Here is a 21,620-nt window from a genome sequence, read left to right as displayed (position 1 = left end):
TTCTAATGGGAAAGCATATTTCAACAAATTATTCAAACCTGATTAATTTTCTCTTCGGTATCCCCATGAGGTGGTTGCATTGTGTTCCGTGAATCCAATGTGCTTGTTGGAACATCATGAGACAATATTTCCCCAGTATGTAAGCATGGAGTTAGTGGAGCTTGTTCAAATGGATCATGAACAGGTGTCTGGTTAGAGTTTATCTGTGCCAGGGAGAAACCTTCATCTGAAATCCCTGGATGTTTAGGGGTTTGTGAACCAGAGGTAGATGGACGAGCAAACAATTCCTGCATCCTGCTGTGTGTTTGATTAGCAAATGGGTCTGTTTGATGAGGCATGAGGGTTGATCTAGGATTTGGCCTGGGGAGGTCCTCTGGGCCAGCCCCTGGACGTGGGGTTCTAGGGGGTCGGGAATATGGATTGGTGAGAATTGGCCTTGGTGTTGTTGGCTGGTCATAAATGTCATTTTTGACTGGCCTAGGTGTTCCAGGAGGCTGCAAGTAGAGATCTGGGGTTCTCTGACTACCTAGGGATTTAGGGTACCTCTCTACGGGTGAAGGCCTTGGTGTACCAGGCATCTGTGCATATGGATCAAAGGCACGAGAAGGAGATGGTCTGCAAAAATTAGACTGCGACTGAGGAAACTGATCAATTGCTGCAGTTCTAGGTGTGGATGGTGGCATGGGGTATGGATCAGAGTGTGGTCTTGGGGTACCAGGCATCTGGTCATATGGATCATGGGGTCTCGTCGTACCAGGCATCTGGGCATATGGATCAAGCATCTGTTGAGGGAAATCTGTTCTTGATGGTGCTGGTGCTTGTGAATATGGATCCCGCTGAGGATGCCTTCTCATGGGCAATGTTTGGGCGAAAGGACTTCCATGTGGATGCAGCATTCTGCCCTCATTACTGAAACCATCTCCCATTGATGGATGAGGAGTGAGATGATGATGTGCGTTAGGGTCGGACTGTTGAACATGAGAGAAAATGTCAGAAGACCCCCTTCTCATGCCTTGTTGTCCTGCATTAAATAAGTCTAGCTGTGAGTGTGAAGGAGGCATGGGTGTTTTGAACACAGGCACAGATCCAGATTCATTACTCCCTGGAATAGGTGTTAACAGCGGCCTAGCAAAGGGATCAGAGAGAACCATTCGGCTATAGGCCATGCGCTGGTATGCTTCTGATCTTTGTCCTGTTCTGGAGAAATTGTCTCCTAGTGTAACATTACTGATCAAGTGACGTCCTTGTTGCTGTTGATGCTGCTCTGATACAGGTCCAGGTCTGGGTGGACCCATAGGTTTCACAAATGGGTCTAATGGTCGAGGTGTGTCTGGAGGCTTTGCATATGGGTCATTGCTGTCAGATGTTGGAGACCCAAAAGATTCATGGGTCGGTGAGGGCCGGCTCCTCTCTAGAATGTCGGACACAGAGCCTCTGCGGGGCGTGCTGGACCCAGATGTTGGAGGCCGTGGAGTTCCCACCATTTTCCCATATGGATCCCATGGTGAAGAGGGACGGGAACCAGACGATTCAGGTGAAAACATTTGTGGAGACTGAGGCTGAGATGAGGACCCCTGTGTGTACTGGGTTTCCTGGGTCGGGGTCTTTGCTGCGGTTGAAGTGGGTGGAAGTTGGGGACGCAAAAATACATCATCTGTTGATGCACATGATGATGGTGTTCCAGGGATTTGGGTCCTTGCAAAGCCATCCTTGGGGGTTAATGCATGCATAGGAGAAGCATTACCTTCACTGCTGATCTGAGTTGACATTGGACTCTGATTCCCACTATTAGGGCTGTCTCCAACAGACTGCCCACTAAATTGCTGTTGTTGCTGTTTCTGCAGCTGCTGCTGCTCACTTTTAACCTGCTCTAACTTTTGAGTGGCTTCAATCTTGGCCTGTTGTTTGCTCTTTTGTCTCATTTGCTACAAAGTAAACAAAAATAAGCAGAGGAAAACATCTGTTAATTCATAATTTAATGATGTTTTATGTTTCCATGAAACAAAATGTATGTTCAAAAATGGGGAGTTAATTCTGCAGTATATACTTTACAGGGCCGTCGTTAAAATTCATAGGGCCCAGGAAAATTCTTCTCACTGGGCCCAATGAATAGCTGTACAAAGTGTGGCTTAGTTGTCCCTCCTCATCACAGGGTCAAATACAATGTTCCTATTTGTCAACCCGAAGACAGCCTTCACACTTTTTAAATAAGAAGACCTTTTCTTTTGTTTGTTTAACTTTTCTGTGACTACTTAAAACCATCTTACACAATATACATTTGTCTTTACTGGTTCTTGGCAGATGCATACCACAACTGTACCTCAAACTAAGATACTACAAAAAATCCCCACATCCTGCAACTATGAAATGCTTCCAATAAATTATGTTTTAATTTATTGATTTTATGGCTTTGCGGGACCTTTTCCTACTGATGTTTTAACAGTCTATAGACCTGATTTACTCTTCTTTTCAAAGCAAAGCAATGCTAAATATAAATAAGATCAATTAAAATGAAAATAATACCACAATAATAACTGACATACACATTAAAATAAGATTTTTCTTGGAAACTTATTTCAGCAATATCTTTCAGGGAGTAGGAATATTTTCTGAATACAAGACTATAAAAAATAAACTTCACTGCAATACTGATTTCAAAAAGGTCTCTCAACATCTGAGTAAACAGTATTTGAGGCCCGGGCACACTGGATGGCATTCTAAAATAGTTAAAAACTAGGGCTGGTGCTAAGCATCAACTGAATTCACATCCTGTAATGAAAGCCTAGACTCAATTGTGTAACATGGCTGTTAAAAAAACAGACCTCATATAGTTTTGTCCATAATAAATCATTTCATTATTTCTGATCAAATATTCAACCTGAATAAAAATGTAAATGTGTTTATGAACCAGTTTCTTAATGCCAAAGCCTTGATAGCAGTTGAGACCTAGTTTTGCATCACACAATCTCAGTTTAACATGTGCAATTTAATGTCCCCTGGGCTGTCAGTCACCTGTCTAAACTTCCATTCTTGCTCATGCTCAGACTCCTTGTGCTTCAGTGGGTCTTTGAAGAGCAGGTCTGCATCCATGGCAACGCTGGAATCAAAGGGATCAGCTGGCTGCTGCTGCTGCAGCTGCTGCTGTTGTCTTTTCATTGTATCGTTAGACAGCTGGACTTTGTTTATACGAAGGGCTGCACGGTTGTCTCGTGCCTTTTGCTGTTGGGGTAGAGCCATGTAAAAAAAAGCTAAATTTTAACTTATATACATATATAAATTTGAGTTCAATGAAATAATGTTCTACATTACATAGCTCTGTTTCAAAACTTAGTGAGTAATTGTTTTCCAAAGCATACAGTTGTGAAGAAGTTTTTCAGTGGAGGAAAACACCATTCCAGTGAGGATGAGAGGCAATAATGTAGCTTAATCAATGAGATTTCAATCGAAAATGCATAATTGGAGTGATCTGGAATAAGCAATTCACACAAGAAGCACTCTTGTGAAGCGCACAAGAAATTCCAACAGGGTCTGACATTAGCTTGATGCTAAGCCAATGACATGACACTCTAATAAGCATAAAAATACATGGCAGATGCAAATATTGGGTATAATAGTGTAATTACGCTGCCTAACTTTTGGCACAGTCTTTGAATTGGAAGCGCGTCTATAATGCCTTAAAATGCTGTCTAGGCAAATAGCCCGCTAGGTTTTGGAGCAAATAATGCATATTAAAATAGAATCATACCACATATGGAGCTCTTTCCTGAGAACTGGCTTTCCTCCATAACTTTGCAATTTGCTTCACTCTAGTTGCCCAATCTGTGTAAAAAACAAAAACAAAAAACATGGTTGTCTCTAAACTGGACTCTGTTTCAAGTTTGCATTCTACTTGGAAGTGATTTGCAATATCCAATCACCTGGAAACTCATCTCGAAGGTTGGGGAAGTTCATATTGGTGTAAAGAACAGGAGCCACGGTAGCCATTTCATCAAGTGTTTCCTCTTTCTCCCATTTCAGCGTACTCCTCTGAGCATTTGACATGGTGTCAGCCTCTGCCTCTGGTGGATGAACCGACCCAGGCATGGGTACAGGAGAAGTCCAGGGACCCATCACATCACCCCTCATCTGGCTAAATTTATTCTCCCTGTAGTGACATGTCAAGCCATTAAAGTTATCATGAACCACAGATTACAACCCACTTTCTTTCTTTAATATCACACATATGAAACAGAATGTTCAACAAAGCGGACTTGGTGACATCAGCCAAAAAGAACAGTAGTTTTAAAGGTGATGCAAGTTATTACATTTTAAGTTAACATTACAAAGACAAGTCACCCCCCCCTTTGGAATCACGTGCACCAATGAATTGTTCACAGTAAGATACAGAAGTTGCTTTAAGAAAGCAACAGGGTGAAGTTTGATTTGATGTTTTCTTGTAAGTTTATCTTGTAAGTCTTATTTAGGTAAGTTAGTAAAACTATAGGTTGAAATCACTCACATCACATCTGGAAAAGGCATACGATGAACGGGAGAGAACGAGCCAGATACACCGGCTACTGGCAACATAGGTTTTGGAGGAAAGTGGGCGTTTGGCCCCATCATGCCATTCATTGTAGGAATACGAGGGAACATTCCAACATTACCTGCAAATGACACCATGAAGAAACATGTGCTCTCAGAATGAGCTGTGTAGCCTATATCAGAGACTCAAGCTACAAGTACAGAATAAAATCAGATTTTTTTGGTTTGTATGACAGTACAAAAGAGAAAAGGGGAGCGTGTTGATACCTGGGTTCTGGAGGGCCATTGCTGTGGCTGGAGCATTGTTGGGTGGATGAGGAAGCTGAGGAGCATGGCTGGTGCTTGGACTGAGCACTGCTGTGAACAAATCCTCCACATCCTTCCCCTCCAGCTCTGAATGAAGATTTTAACAATTGAAATCTGAACACTCACTGGCTTAATTCAAAATGTAACAGAAAGGTGTTTCATTTATGATATTTTTCTAAATTATGTGATCTATCGTGATATCTTAAATTTGGTCTAGATAGGATTAAATAATTTTAGTAAGTTCATTACTTTCAAAACTAAAGACACAAATCACGGACAGTTGAATGTGTCTGAGCTGGAAGTTATGGAAATATACATTTGGTAGATTTGTACAAAAAGAATTAGTAATATTAGTAATTATAATCAAAGCATATAATATTCAGAACAGTGCATCACATATTTACACTCTTAGGTAAGACTGCAAAAAACATTTGTGTTATAACTAGAGGTAAAACATTTATTAAGATTTATTATGAAATTTCTTAAAATTAGCAAATGGAAAAATTTTTCATGCTAAAGTTGAAATTCTAAATATATTAAATGGGAACAAACCTGGAATTTTGTAGAGTTTACTAAGAATGGCCCCTGCAAATGAGAAAAAATTAATAAGATGGCAGCCATAATACAAAAACAACGAGTGATATACCAGTCATCTACAACAGCTAAAAGACTGCCGATGTAATAACACTTTTTTTTATAATATTTTTGAGAAGTTATTTTCATTAAAAGTATATTTACAGTTGAAGTCATTTATACTCAGTTTTTCTTATTACTTTTTTATCCCCTTTTCTCCCAATTTGGAATGCCCAATTCCCACTACTTAGTAGGTCCTTGTGGTGGTGCGGTTACTCTCATCAATCCAGGTGGTGACAAGTCCTGACATTTAAATCGTAGAAAACATTCCCTGTCTTAGGTACGTTAGGAACACTACTTTATTATAAGAATGTGAAATATCAGAATAATAGTAGCGAGAATGATTTATTTCAACTTTTATTTCTTTCATCACATTCCCAGTGGGTCAGAAGTTTATATGTTAGTATTTGGTAGCATTGCCTTTAAATTATTTAACTTAGGTCAAATGTTTTGGGTAGTCTTCCACAAGCTTCTCACAATAAGCTGCTGAATTTTGTCCCATTCCTCCAGACAGAACTGCTGTAACGGAGTCAGATTTGTAGACCTCCTTGCTTGCACACGCTTTTTCAGTTCTACTCATATATGTTTTATCGGACTGAGGTCAAGGCTTTGTGATGGCCACTCCAAAACCTTGACTTTATTGTCATTTAGCCCTTTTGCCACAACTTTGGAGGTATGCTTGGGGTCATTGTCCATTTGGAAGACCCATTTGCAACCGAGCTTTAACTTCCTGACTGATGTCTTGAGATGTTGCTTCAATATATCCACATCATTTTCCTTCCTCATGATGATATCTATTTATTAAAGTGCATCAGTCCCTCCTGCAGCATGATGCTGCCACCCCCATGATTCAAGGTTGGGATGGTGTTCTTTGGCTTGCTAGCCTCACACTTCCTCCAAACATCACGATGGTCAATATGGCCAAAAAGTTTGTTTTTGTTTCAACAGATCAGAGGACATTTCTCCAAAAAGTAAGATCTTTGTCACCATGTGCACTTGCAAACTGTAGTGTGGCTTTTTTATGGCGGTTTTGGAGCAGTTGCTTCTTCCTTGCTGAGCAGCCTTTAAGATTATGAAGATATTGGACTTGCTTTACTGTGGATATAGATAGTTGTCTACCTGTTTCCTTCAGCATCTTCACAAGGTCCTTTGCTGTTGTTCTGGGATTGATTTGCACTTGTCGCACAAACCTACGTTCATTTCTAGGAGACAGAAGGTGTGTCCTACCTGAGTGATGATGGTGTTTATACTTCAGTACTATTGTTTGTACAGATGAACAAGGTACCTACCTGGAAATTGCTCCCAAGGATGAAACAGACTTGTGGAGGTCCACACAATTTTTTCTGAGACTTGGATGATTTCTTTTGATTTTCCCACGATGTCAAGCAAGAGTTTGAAAGTAGGATTTAAAATACATTCACAGGTACACCTCCATTCAGATGCTAATTGGCTAGCTGTCTAAAGGCTTGACATTATATTCTGGAATTTTCCAAGCCGCTTAAAGGCACAGTTAACTTAATGTATGTAAACTTCTGACTCCCTAGGATTGTGATATAGTCAATTAAAAGTGAAACAATCTGTCTGTAAACAATTTTTGGAAAAATTACCTGTGTCATGCACAAAGTAGAAGTCCTAAACGATTGCCAAAACTATAGTTTGCTAATATTAAATCTGAGGAGTGGTTACAATTTTTTTTAATGACTTCAACCTAAGTGTATGTAGACTTCAACTGTGACTTCAACTGTACATTACAATGAAGGGACCAAACAGCTTCATTTCATAGTACAGATATCAGATATCCAATGTAATATGCCATACAACAATGTAAAACAAGCAGTCTGTTAGTAATTTGCTACATTTAATAGCAAAATCCAAGTAATCTGTGACCCTCACCATCAGAAACCATCTTGTCTAGTTCAGGGCTCAGTATGACATCTAGTGGTTCCTCCTGTAGTGGTCGAGACCCTCGAGCAGAGCCCGGATGAGGGGGAGCTGACTGATCATCTGGAATGGTGCCAATGTACAGACCAGCTGTGAAGGGTAGAAGATTAGTCTCAAACTTCACTGAGAAGTTCTACTGAATAATCCCACACAAAAGCCCTAGTCTGAAGTAACACAGAGATTTCACTCTCTAGATAACATCAGAGATCATAAGCAATTTATTTCCTACTGCATCTGAGCATTTGCTAAGATAAGGAGAAACAACAGTGAGAGATTGAGAAGCAATTTGTCCTGTAATGATAAAATAAACCCTCCACACTATTTTTGCTCAATTTCCAAAGAATAAAAGGAACCTAATTTGTGCTGCATGCTCTAAAGTGAGTATTTCAATGATTGTGAAAGAGATGTGTCCATTGAAAAAATAAGTTATTTCATCATTGCGTGTGGTTTTCCATTAGAATAGATGAGGGATTAGTCTATGACAAAAAAAAAGCACTAGGCAATTGCAATGATTAATCATAATAAATGTTGTCATTACTATCAAAGGGACAGACATTTTGCCATGCTTAGGGAAGCTTGGCAGAGCAATTGTATTAAGACTAATGACAACGACTTTGGTTTAACTTAAAGGAGAGTTCCACGTTAAAAACAACATGTTTATAGTAAAGCACTTACATTGGAAGTCTACGGGGCAAGGGTTTAAAGCAGAAATGCACACTTTGTATTTTTGTGAAGGTGCTTATTTTAATTCTGCAAAAAACCATGTGTTATTTGAGCAGTAAATTTATCAGATTTGTCTTTTAACAGTGTAACTACTTTTTTTGATGAATGAACTTCTGGTTAATGTATGGATAATTTTTCTATGTAAACGATCCATTTCTGTATTCATGCACATTTGTGAAAAAGTTATTTTTAGCCTTCACACGGTGTGCAATATTTGAGCACTACTCACGAACATCATCTTAGATGTAGATGCTCAAATGTTCGGTTCACTTATAATATGCCTTTAGAACGACACCGGAGGTGCATTTTACCAGAATTTGAAGAAGCAACGAAGTAAACTTCAGTGAACTAGCCTACAAACAGACACATACAGGACTTCCCGGAGAGTTTAGAATGTCAAAATAAAAGAATGAGCATTTCAAAGTTACAGGTGTGCAAATGAGATATATTACCGTTATAATATATTATTATTATTATCATAATTTGATTACAAATTATAATAATATTGATGTTCAATTGATATTAAAAAATATAACTGTGTGAATGAAGTGGCCTGATGTATTACAAAAAACAGTCTTTTCTGCTGATGACTTAAATTAAAGATTGCTGCTACATTATCCAGTATACTAGTTAATAATAAAGTGTTTCTTAATAAGCTATACAATTACATGAAATAATGTGCAGTTAGAGGTTTGTGTTTCTTTACATATTTAAGAGCACACCCAATTAGTTCCACACAATAATGTAAAGATATTCTAAACTGATTATGCAAAAAAACAACACAGGTATCGGATCGGGATCGGTATCTTTCGATACTGAGATTTCCAATATCGGAATCGGAAGAGATAAAATGGTATCGGTGCATCCCTAATAACAAGAACTATTTAGTTGCAGAACACCACAGTTTGAATAATTATCAAAAGAATCACAAAGTGCAACATTTTGACAATGGGGTAAGGTAAAAAAAAATATTCAAACATTTACCTCACTAAATGTTGGTAGATATATCTGAAAACAAAACTTAATATATTTTGGTAGTCTGCTTCAAGTATAAACATTTTTTTGCTTGTTTTGAGGATTTTTGTAAAAAAAAAAAAAAAGAAATTACTAGAAAATAAGACAAAAATACTCTGTAAGAAATTAATTTTTAGTAGAGTACTGTCTTTACATTGTCAAGACAGGAGTGTAAAGACTGGACCTTGTAACTTTACACAAACAAGGTCAGAAACCAACCCTAACAATAACAGTCATGTTGACACATATAAAGTTGTGGCTAAACTTTAGAAGCAATATGTATTTTTAACATTCATTCTGATATAATTGCCCCTAGACTTTCATTTTAAGTCTATTATTGTAATGCAAATGTCATTTTTATAAATTGAGGGACATGCCAAATGTATTCTGATTATTCCAGAACATTCTTTAAAACAAAGAACATTGGTATTTATTTTATATATTTATAGCTAAAAACATATATTTCCTGTTTTCATGGCATGCCAAGGTTCAGGAAACCAGAAGCAGTAAAATTATGTTTCTTTCACTTTGGCAATTGCATTCACACTTAGCACTTACATCACTAACAAACTACTAGTTTCTCAACAGGTCATTTCACAGAGAGAACAGAATATGTCATTGCCAAATAGAAATCTGACAAATGTGTATAAACGTAACCGACTAAACCAAAAATGTTATTATCTTTACTTCCACTCAGGTTTCCTGAGAGATAAGAGAAAATGACTGCAGACAGTACAATATGTTTCAAACTGTTTCAATTACATGCCAAAGTTTGCAAACAATCACGTTTGCCAACTAATATATACTGAACAATCCCAGCACCCATCAAAGGACAGTTTAGTCCTCACTTTAGTGTCACTACCAAGTCAAGCGCAGCAAAGCATGCAGTTTTATTGTTTGGGTTAGTAATAAGATAAAAGCAGAAAGCCAATGTGGTGTGTGTGTGTGTGTGTGTGTGTGTGTGTGTGTGTGTGTGTGTGTGTGTGTGTGTGTGTGCGTAGTATTTATCACTTTGTGGGGACCAAATGTCCCCATAAGGATAGTAAAACCGAAATTTTTGACCTTGTGGGGACATTTTGTCGGTCCCCATGAGGAAAACAGCTTATAAATCATACTAAATTATGTTTTTTGAAAATGTAAAAATGCAGAAAGTTTTCTGTGAGGGTTAGGTTTAGGGGTAGGGTTAGGTTTAGGGGATAGAATATAAAGTTTTTACAGTATAAAAACCATTATGTCTATGGAAAGTCCCCATAAAACATGGAAACACAACATGAGTGTGTGTGTGTGTGTGTGTGTGTGTGTGTGTCAGGAAAGGGAACATGCATAAACTGGCACAACAAAAAGTCTGGGGGTCCATTTGGGGGATGAGAGAGGGGGACATCGCTACTTCTACAGCCAGAGAGGCTGCGACAACTTGACTCTTACCAAACAGATAAGGGGAACTGTCCATCTGGAAAGGGCATATATCAAGACCTAAAGGAACCCAAATCAAATAAAACCAAATCATTAAAAAACAGAATAAGAAAACCAAGTAAAAGGAAAACACTGGGTGATGCAAACAGATAAATGAAACAGCAACCTAGGTAAAATGTGAAATGCAAATGTGTGCAAATCAAGAGGATGCAAAAATTATGGCACACAATTGCAGCAGATGTTTCTGGGATTGTTAAAGAGTCTGCAGAGTGAAGACAGCGGGGACACTACGGCAGGGACAGATCTCAGGACTAAGTCTACCTGAATCAGGCCCTGGCTTGACCAGGTCATCGGACAGCATTCCCAGCAGATCATCATCGGAATGCAGAACCAGCGCCGCTAATGGATCCCGCACATCGGCTGAAGATCAAGAAGATAAGGGTTTTTGAGCCTCAAAATCCATCAAGTGTACTATAATAAATGTTGCCAGGGGCTGGGCTGTATGATGTATTCACTTTGTAACAACGGAAATGTGTTAATTGTCAGAGATTTTGCTAAAACGTGGTAGCTACATATCTACATGGCCACACTGAGTAGAAAACTATACTCTGTAAACTGTTGCATGCCAGTCATAGCTGGAGGTGGAAATATGACTAACCACATTTATTACTTAACCTCTTCAGCTCTGCTGCACATTTTGGCTGGTGTCTGCATTTTTAACACCTACATTTAATAGATCACCTTACACACACATAGTGGACTAATTGCAAAATACTGGTCTCATTTTACATAAAACATATTCAATTAAAAAAATTAATAAAAAGGTTCCAAAAAAGTCATAAATAATATTGCTTAGGTTTACATTACAATCTTATGTTGAACATACATTTAATCGTATCTTTGAAAGCATGTCAGGCTCTGATTGCTCTATGTCCCTGCAAAAAGTGATACTTTATTCCACTTGATGACAGCATGTACTAGGAAAACGTATCACCTTCCATCACAATATACTTATCTGAAATACAGGTGGCACTCTAACGGAGCTGAGCACTCACCATGTGCTAGTCCATAGACATTATGGCATAGTGACTCGCCTCAGAGGACGATTCTCAGTTGCCTCAGCGTCTGAGACCATCAATCTGTGCATCTTATCAGTTGGGTTGTTGAGCGTGGAGAAATAGCACTTTGGAGGCTTTACACCATCCAGCAAGGAATCCACGCACAACTCACCACGCACCCCACCAAGAACGAACCATTATAGTGACCACGCAGAGGTTAATCTACCCTCCCTAGCAAACAGGCCAATTTGGTTGCTTAGGAGACCTGGCTGGAATCACTCAGCATCTTTACTCGCTGAGCTACCCAGGCCACCCTGTTTATCAGATTTTTATTCTGAACTGAATATTTTGTTTGCACAACGGATACATAACATTGGATTATTCACACAAGCAAGCTCACAGACAAGTAGAAAATGGCTAATTTTCAAGAAAACTGCCTAAGGTAAGATCTAATATGTAGGTTGTGGCTACTTGGGGATTACAGAGGAGTGATCGGAGCGGACATGGGAAGTTTGTCTTTGTTGTCTTACAGAGATCATGTTGCACTTTGTGATTCTTTTGATAATTATTCAAACTGTGGTGTTCTGCAACAAAATACAGCATAGTTGCATTTCTGAGAATGAGAGCATTCATTTGATATATGGCTTGTTTACAACAGGTCTATCTGAAAAACGTTTGTTTCATATTCTTATTCCTACATCACCACAGGGGGGCACTCATTCGCAACATGGAGGATTTCAGGCATTATCTTGTTATTTTATGCAACATAAATACAAAAGTGACAGATTTCCGTGAAAAATTCAGATTCTAAGCTTTCAAATGGTACCAGATATGACTATTTCTGATCCAAGGTCTTTAAAATGTAACATTTTTAAATTCTTGCCCTGCTTAGTGGGTTCAGAAATTGATGCAGAGCTGAAGAGGCTAAGGATGAAGCACTCCAAAAAGTACTATGGAGGCAAAAAAATAATAATCAAGAGGCCCATCAAGTACATTTCAGTATCTAATTCATTGGATTATAATTTTTTTTCTTCCCCCCCAAACCAAGTGAGTTGCATTTGTACGCAGCATTTTGAGCGATTAAATGTGTGCTACTGATGTGAAGCCTGTTCAGAAACTAATCTTCTACGATACCTATAGTCACAATCTAAGTATCCTTCACAGATAAGGTAATCACATATTTTAGAAGAGATCGATGAAAGAATTTGTCAAAGATGGTGGACGAAACAAGATAAATTTTATGAAATTATGAAAATAATTTTTTATTCAATCAATACTGAAAAGTATTGATAAAAACAGTACAAACAAATACAAAATTGACAAATATATCCAATATTTGTGTGCCTATGTGTGTATCGGTATGCTTTTTAAAATCTCATGTTGTTAGCATTGCAACATGCAAACGTCATACTCATTGGAATCGTCTACTGAGTCAACTCTCCTGTGCACTTTACTATTTGTGTGACGCAGTATTTGTTTGAGTTGCTCCCTATGTAGAGCGTTCCATATTGGTCACGTATTTCATTTATGATGCTACCTTAAAAGGCAGCTGCCTATGTAACCAGCAGACAGCAATACAGCTCACTAAGTTTTGGAACAGAGCCGTTATCTTGAGATAAATTTACTCATATCGCCCACCTTTAATTTGAAATTAAACTGCAGTTTTACACTACTGCTACAATTAAAGCTTCAATAGCGTTAAACTGAATGTATAGATACACACAGAAAAAACACCAGAAATTAAACACTTATTTTAAGAATACAACCCTATAAAGAGGTTAAATAATGGATTCTGCAGAACGGAGAGAGAGAAGCTTTGCTCTTTGGGAGATGAAAATCTCGAAGGACAAAACAAGCAGCCCTGAAAGTCTACAAAATAGCTTTGTGATTGCTCTCCAAACTAACACACACAAGCCTTCTAAACACTGAGCTGCGGCCAGCTTCCTAAACTGCCAGAGAGATCAGACTGGGAATTCAGAGAAGTGCTGGAGTGCCGGCAAATTAAGTTTAGAAAGCATTTCAGGTTGGATGTGGGCAGAGGTCTGCTGGGCCGGGGGTAAATGAGGGTTGACAGAACTGAGAATAAGGAGAAATGGTGAAGAATGAGATGCCTGAACAAGCTTTTAAACCTTTAAAGGAGAAGTTCACTCAAAATGAAAATTCAGTCAGGATTTACTCAAAATAATGTCCTTGAAAACCAGTTTTATTTCTGGGAAAAATACAAAAAAAATATACTTAATACATTTCTTCATACAGCCTTTTGCCATGTTCTGAATGTGAATAGTGACTCTGGGCTGTCAAGCTCCAAAAATGTCAAAAATCACAATGAAGTCACAGTGTAAGATATCGATACGACTTTAAGTGATAAACAGACTGAAATTTAGGTTTCTTTTCATTCTTAAATCAAATCATTGATGAAGTCACAATGAAAGTCACCATATTTTAATTGGGTGCTTCAAACAGGAGGAACAAAGTGTGAAATCTTACCTATGGAACAAAGCCATACGAACTGATTATATGGCTTCAGAAGACTCCGAATATTGTCCAAGACTCGTAACGCCTGTGTTTTTATGGTGGTCTTTTGAAGCTTGACAGCCCAGACTTAAAATTCATTTTCATTATACAGCAAAAGCCTTTTGTGTTTTATGGAACAAAGTCATACAGGTTTGGAGCAACACAAGGGTTAGTAAATAATGAAAATAATTTTCATTTTTGGGTGAACTATCCCTTTAAACGTTTGCAAATCAGGGCCGAAGAGAACTCAGAATGAGTACACAGGGGCTAAAGTTCAATTGTATGGTGCATTATTCTTATTCCCCATGGCGTAGTGCTCCGCTTTGGCAAACAGATGCACAGACGGTCTTTAATGCAGTCTGCTGGAGTTATATTTGAAGGATTGCTCATGCCGTTGGGTTGTGTGTTGCAGTCAGTGTGTAAAAAGTGGAATAGAGAGATACAGTACAGCAATAATGTGCATTACACCTCTCTGCAGAAATCACTGCAGTCTAGCGCAGGAAAATGTGATCTGACAGGTTCGAGTGGAGGTCAAATTTTCAGCTCTAAACAAGGAAAGTCAATTTTACAGTGGATGCAGAAACTTCAAAGATCTTTGAGCAGCATTTTAGGTAGGATTACATAATTATTTTCTTAGTAGACTGGAGTAATGACTACTGGAAATGGGGTTTTGATATCACATGTAAAAACTAAATGTTACATTAAATAAAAATATTAAACAGTTTTTCAAAATGTTAATGCTTCTGAAATGAAGAGAAGCACTAAGTGTTTCTTAGTGCACTGTCTTAGCATTTCCAAACTTTGAATGGAAGTGTGTACACGTACACACACACACACACACACACACACACACACACACACACACACACACACACTATATACTGGCAGCCAAAAGTTTGGAATAACATACAGATTTTGCTGTTTCGGAAGTAAATTGGTTTAATTCACCAAAGTGGCATTCAACTGAACACAGAGTAAAGTCAGGACATTACTGATGTAAAACACAGCACCATCACTATTTGAAAAATGTCCTTTTTGATCAAATCTAGACAGGCCTCAATTTCCAGCAGCTCCTTGAGTAATCATGTTAACTTGATCATCTGGTACAAGAAAACCACTTGCCATTATATCAATCACAGCTGAAAGATATTTGATTCATTAAATGAAGCTGAACATTGTCTTTGTGTTTGTTTTTGATTTAACACAGTATGCAAATTGGCATGTCTTAAGGTCAATATTAGGTCAAAAATGGCAAAAAAGAAAAAGCTTTCTCTAGAAACTCATCAGTCAATCATTGTTTTGAGGAATGAACGCTATTCAATGTTTGAAATTGACAAACAACTGAAGTTTTCATACAAAGATGTACACTACAGTCTCTAACAAGGACAGAAAGAGATGTGGAAGACCAGATGTACAACTAAACAAGAGGATAAGTACATCAGAGTCTCTAGTTTGAGAAATAGACACCTCACATGTCCTCAGCTGACAGCTTCATTGAATTCTACCCGCTCAACAGCAGTTTCATGTACAACAGTAAAGAGAAGACTCAGGGGTGCAGGCCTTATGGGAAGAATCACAAAGAAAAAGACACTTGAAACAGAAAAACAAAAAGAAAAGGTCAGAGTGGGCAAAGAAACACAGACATTGGACAACAGATCATTGGAAAAGAGTGTTATGGATCTTGACCCCATTGAGCTTTTGTGGGATCAGCTAGACTGTAAGGTGTTTGAGAAGTGCACGGCAAGACAGTCACATCTATGGCAAGTGCTACAGGAAGTGTGGGGTGAAATGTCACCAGAGTATCTGGACAAACTGACAGCTAGAATGTCAAAGATCTGCAAAGCTGTCATTGCTGCACATGGAGGATTTTTTTGATGAGAACTCTTTGAATTAGTTTAAGAAGTTATGACATTTTTTATCAAATTGTAATAGTAATTTTTCATGTTATTAATGTCCTGACTATACATTGTGATCAGTTGAATGCCACTTTGGTGAATAAAAGTAACAATTTCCATAACAGCAAAATCTGTACATTATTCCAACATTTTGGCCGGCAGTATATATATGTATAGTAGATAAATAGAAAGACAGCCAAATTTCTACAGGAGCTGCATTAAAGTATAGCTGAACATACGTAGTGGCCTTGCTTTCGGTGGGACTGGATTTGCAGTGGCACACCGAAGCGGGTTAGATAACTGGTCCAGAAAGCTGCTGCTCTGCGATTTGCTGTCTGTACGCCTGGCTTCTTCCCCAGCATGCCGTGTTTCCAGAGCAATCTTATTCTGCTTGCTTTTATCCAGCAGTTCTTTCCCAAAGAACGCCTCCTGTAACACACACAAACACTAAATAATTACACAGCCTCTGGAAATACATCACGCGCAAGCCCAAAAGATGCCACATTTACTGTCACTCCTCAGCAGCTGCATTAGAAACCCCATCGCAGCCTTTTTCTAATGCCAGGGTAACCTAATATAGACACATCTCGCTACGCAAGCTCGATTTCAAGGGTTGTGTAATGTGTCAGAGTGCAATTCATAACCTAAGGCAAGTATTCCCTGTATTCTCAGCGTTACTGCAAGGGGCGCTACACTGGATTTTATTTTTTCAATCAACGTCTTGTCGGAGAAGCATATGAGAGTCTTGCAGAACAAGTTAGAATATGCAAACATATATTTCTGTCATCTTTTCAGCAAATACAAAAGCACACACTCACTGTCGATAAGTTGACTCCTCCACATCTGGTTTCGTGGTGTCTAAAAAACTCTTTTGCCCCCTTGTGGTTTGAGGTTTGTAACCACCAGAGCAATGCAAGAGTGCACGTCAAGTATGCACAACGGGACCATGCATCGGCCATGCGTTGGCGAATCGCTCCGCATTTAAGTTCTTTCGTGAAGTATGTTTGGGCCCATAAGGATGACTTTTAGGAACAAAAGTGTGAAATGGGAACAATGCTTCAAATAGGAATTATCAGGGTAATTATTAATGAACATATAATATTTTGGTATATTGACAACACTATTGTTCATTATGTTCTTAATTTTTTACATTTAATGGTGGAACGATAAGCAACATTTGACACAGTATATACTGCACATCCTAATCGTGAAACTACTGTGATTAGCAATTTTACAACAAAAACTGCCATGCAATGCAAAAAAACACTTTTAACTGATTATTCAGTTCATTAGTTCAATGAAACCAACCCTCCAAACAAACCAATTTGCTCAAATGAATCGGACTTCCCAACACTACTGGAGAGGTCATAGTCCATGGCACAATCCCTGCATGTTTCCATTCAATTTGCTTTCTCTCTCTGTTTTTTTTTGTTTGTTTGTTTTGCTCTTAATGTCAAAATGTTGGCACTGTGCAATAAACTTGCTTTAGCATGTAGAACCATAGAATATCTATCAGTACCAAACTATCAATAGCAGGATTTCCATCAACATGTTTTGCTTTTTAGAAGCTCCTTTCTAAAAAAATGTACTAAAGAAAATGTGAATCATTGTGCGTTCCCATCCACTATGTTACACACAAATTTGATTTCTGAAGTGCATATATTAAAATAGAGTTGAATGGAAAACCAGAAAATCTGCTCCCCACTGTGTTAAAACATTAAAAGCCTAATGTGCAGCAATTTAAATAATTGATTCAAGTCATTCCTCTGGTGATGGCCTTTAAGTCTAATTTCAGGTTTGACGAGCAGGAGGGGCTAAAGTGACAGCTGTTACTCTTAATGCATCACTGCACATGATGCTCTTTACAAGCTCTGACCACATCATTTCATTCACCACATTAAACACATTCACTCAGACATGGAGAAACATCCTGGCAAACCTGATAATTAAGTTATTAGCAGATGTTTTTATCAAAAGTGATTTATAGTGCATTCATAACAGGTTGAGTCACTCTGACATCATTTGTGCTTAAAGTAATATTCCTGGTTCAGTACAAGTTAAGCTTAAATCGGGGTAAAGCATTTGTAGCATTATGTTGATTACAAAAATAAAAAATAATTCACTTGTAACTTGTTAAATAATAATAATAAAAAAAAAGGAAAAACCTTAATGTGACAGGGCGGAGGGTGGGGCCGGGTCGTGATGCTACATGGACAGGGATAAAGGCCGACTGGAGACGGCAGTGCGAGAGAGAGAGAGATTTACGGGCAGCTGTCCGACACCTGTGTGTGTGTTTGTCTTTTTGTTAAGTTCATAATTAAAATATTATTTATATTCTCAAACGGGTTCTCGCCTCCTCCTTTCCATTAATCGCTTTACATTTAATTACAGTACAGCACTTACAACGGAAGTGAATTGTGCCAGTCCATAAATGCTAAAATACTCACTGTTCAAAAGTATAGCCACAAGACATAAAGAAAATATAGTGTTTAAGTCAGAAGTTTACATAAACCTTAGCCAAATACATTAAAACTCAGTTTTTCACAAGTCCTGACATTTAATCATAGAAAACATTCCCTGTCTTAGGTCAGTTAGGATCACTACTTTATTTTAAGAATGTGAAATGTCAGAATAATAGTAGAGAGATTAATTTATTTCAGCTTTTATTTCTTTCATCACATTCCCAGTGGGTCAGAAGTTTACATACACTTTGTTTGTATTTGGTAGCATTGCCTTTAAATTATTTAACTTGGGTCAAATGTTTTGGGTAGTCTTCCACAAGCTTCTCACAATAAGTTGTTGAATTTTGTCCCATTCCTCCAGACAGAACTGCTGTAACTGAGTCAGATTTGTAGACCTTGATCACACACGCTTTTTCAGTTCTGCCCAAAAATTGAGGTCAGATTGAGGTCAGGGCTTTGTGATGGCTACTCCAATACCTTTGTTCACTGTCCATTTGGAAGACCCATTTGCTACCGAGATTTAACTTACTGACTGATGTCTTGAGATGTTGCTTCAATATATCCACATCATTTTATCTTCTCGTGATGACATCTATTTTATGAAGTGCATCAGTCCCTCTACCCCGACAACATGATGCTGCCACCCCCATGGTTCACAGTTGGGATGGTGTTCTTACTCTTCTAAAAATTAAGCCTATTTTTTTAAAGCCATTAGGATTTTATATAGAGATATTATTTTCATGACAGGTACACACCTTTTGTCCATCCATTCTCATTACTGCGATGCAAAAATTATCCTCAGTATGATATTCTCATTACATCAACATGAGAAAAATGAAATATTATATAAATTCTAAAGTTGTAAGTATTTATCAAAGTAAATCTCTCTTGGAATTGACTTTCATTTTCACAGTTTTTAGTTAAGAAAATCATTGTACAACAACATCTTTTTTTATTGTAAATCAGTAAAAACATAACTGTGTTATGTAATGATAATCCCCATGGAAAACAATGGGAATGGTAAAAGCATCCGGATGCATTACAGTAATGATAATTGTGGGGTAAAATGTGCTTGAGTGTCCTGATAATAAGGCTTAATTTTCTTTACGAAAAATAACATTATTATAATCAATATTATTATATTGATTTATGGTTAAACATGACCAGGACATTTTCCTGAAAGGTTTCGTGAGAATTGCCCAAATCGTGGCTATAGTAATTCAATTACAGCGGTCTATGGGGTAAGACATTTCATTAGAATAATCAATAAAATGCACAGTATTTCAGAAGTATAGCCACAAGACTATACTTTATTTATACAAGATTATACTTTCATTATATGTGCAAATTAAACATTACAAGTCAACATGTAGGCTGACTATGGCTGTCAATTGATAAATCTTTTTTTTATTAATTTAATTACATATTATGCCAAGTAGAGAACCAAATTATTTGCAAATAAATGCATGCATAAATATTAAAATGAACACAATTGAAATGAATAATGGTTGGCATTGACCTGTAGGTATGAGGGAAATGCCTCCTCCAGTTTTGTTTTCTTCTTTCTGTATCTCTTCTTGACTTTCTCCAGAGGTTCAGACACTGGAGTCTCATCCACAGGAGTGTCTGGTTCATTCCAGCCTGGTGATGAGATTACCAGAACTTTAAAACAGATGCAACAACTCAGTGAATATACACTAAAAGAGCTAAATGATGTAATTGTTTACTCACTTTCATGTTGTTCCAAAACTGTATGCTATGAGGAAAACAAAAATGGAAATGTTTGAAGATATTTTTGGAGCTTGCTCCATACAGTGGCAGTTTATAATGACCACATTTGCCAAGCTTTAAAAAGAACATCACCTGTTTTTTATTCTGGATGTGAATGCAGACAAGATGAAAACAATTATGGAGGAAAAGATTATCAGTGAATACCAACTTAAATTTTGGTCTGTACCTCACCTAAAGCTATCACATTCATTCAAATGTTTAGCACTATATTGCACAAGTTGTATGGACTACTTTCATGATACTGTATATTTGTCTTTATTGTTGCTTGACAGATGTGGTCACTATGAACTGTTGTTAAAAAAGAGCTACATAAAGATTCTTCAAACAATCTCACTTTGTGTTTCTCATGGTGAAAAAACAGCATACAGGTTTAGAACGACATGATGATGAATAGTAACAATTTTAATTTTTGGGTGAACAATCCATTTGAAAACCTGATAAATCCAGAGCCTACCTTCCTCCTTCCCCACAAAGTTCTCCATTAGTGATCTTGTGGAGTCTTTCCGACCAAGGGATCGCTTGCCTTTCCCCTGCCCTGCTTTGCTCCTCTGACGCACCATAAACCCACCAATACCTGAAGGGAAGATGGGGAACCAAAATCTAATTTCAGCTAACATAGTGCAAGTGATTGGACCCCTAAAATGGGTAATGGAGGCAGTCAGGAATTAATAATGTGGGACACTGACAGTAAAATCTTGGCATTCATCTCCATAATTCAGGATGACATACAAGCATTGGGCCAGGATCAGGTGATTCATCTTGGCCCTGCTCCTGGAGGAACCATTTCAGGTAAATCTATTTCTGGTTGTGCCACATTGGCGGAGTCTGACCCAAAAACCTCTTTCTCCACCCCGGCCCACCGTACGGACACAGAGTGATACAAAAAAACACCAAAGAGCACCAGGAGAGACACTATAGTTGATTTATGGAGAGTAAATGCTGATTCCAGTTCATCTGAATATTGCTGCACAGCCTGCGACATTTCCAGAAGAGGAAGTCAAACAAAAGATTTTAGAGGTTTTAAAGGAATATTCCAGGAGAAGCATCGGGAGAAGAACAAGGCATTTCTAGAACTGGAAAATGCTTTTGATCGAGTCCCACATGACCACATCTGGCGAGCGCTGCGATCCCATGGTGTCCCTGAAATGTATGTGAGATTTGGCCCAACTTCTTTACCATAAAGTCACAAGTGTGGTTCGATGTCCAGCTGGGATTTCACCAGCACGGTTGGTGTCCACCATGGATCAGCCCTCTCACCCCTACTGTTCATCCTTTGCATAGATACGGTGATGGCTGACCTGCAATCACCACTCCGCTGGACACTCCTATATGCAAATTTCATAAGAAAC

The 21,620-nt window shown here is 38.1% G+C and overlaps 1 protein-coding gene across 1 annotated transcript in view; it reads right to left on the bottom strand.

The window, feature by feature from the left end:
- The window catches only part of LOC127635092 (histone-lysine N-methyltransferase 2C-like), a 226,414-nt gene that overhangs the window by 39,152 nt on the left and 165,642 nt on the right, over positions 1-21,620 (bottom strand). The window contains exons 25-37 of the mRNA XM_052114873.1: positions 20,726-20,845; positions 20,000-20,121; positions 16,258-16,447; positions 10,873-10,971; positions 10,564-10,611; positions 7,354-7,491; positions 5,380-5,412; positions 4,789-4,914; positions 4,499-4,643; positions 3,918-4,144; positions 3,746-3,819; positions 3,013-3,219; positions 39-1,925 (exon numbers count right to left, since the gene is read on the bottom strand). Coding sequence (XP_051970833.1) covers positions 39-1,925; positions 3,013-3,219; positions 3,746-3,819; positions 3,918-4,144; positions 4,499-4,643; positions 4,789-4,914; positions 5,380-5,412; positions 7,354-7,491; positions 10,564-10,611; positions 10,873-10,971; positions 16,258-16,447; positions 20,000-20,121; positions 20,726-20,845 — 3,416 coding nt within the window. The remainder of the gene's footprint in view (positions 1-38; positions 1,926-3,012; positions 3,220-3,745; positions 3,820-3,917; positions 4,145-4,498; positions 4,644-4,788; positions 4,915-5,379; positions 5,413-7,353; positions 7,492-10,563; positions 10,612-10,872; positions 10,972-16,257; positions 16,448-19,999; positions 20,122-20,725; positions 20,846-21,620) is intronic.

This window comes from Xyrauchen texanus, chromosome 42, assembly GCF_025860055.1.
Source record: "Xyrauchen texanus isolate HMW12.3.18 chromosome 42, RBS_HiC_50CHRs, whole genome shotgun sequence".
Taxonomy (NCBI): Eukaryota; Metazoa; Chordata; class Actinopteri; order Cypriniformes; family Catostomidae; genus Xyrauchen; species Xyrauchen texanus.
Note: the sequence above shows the minus strand (reverse complement) of the source record. Positions and strands in the feature narration are given on the sequence as shown.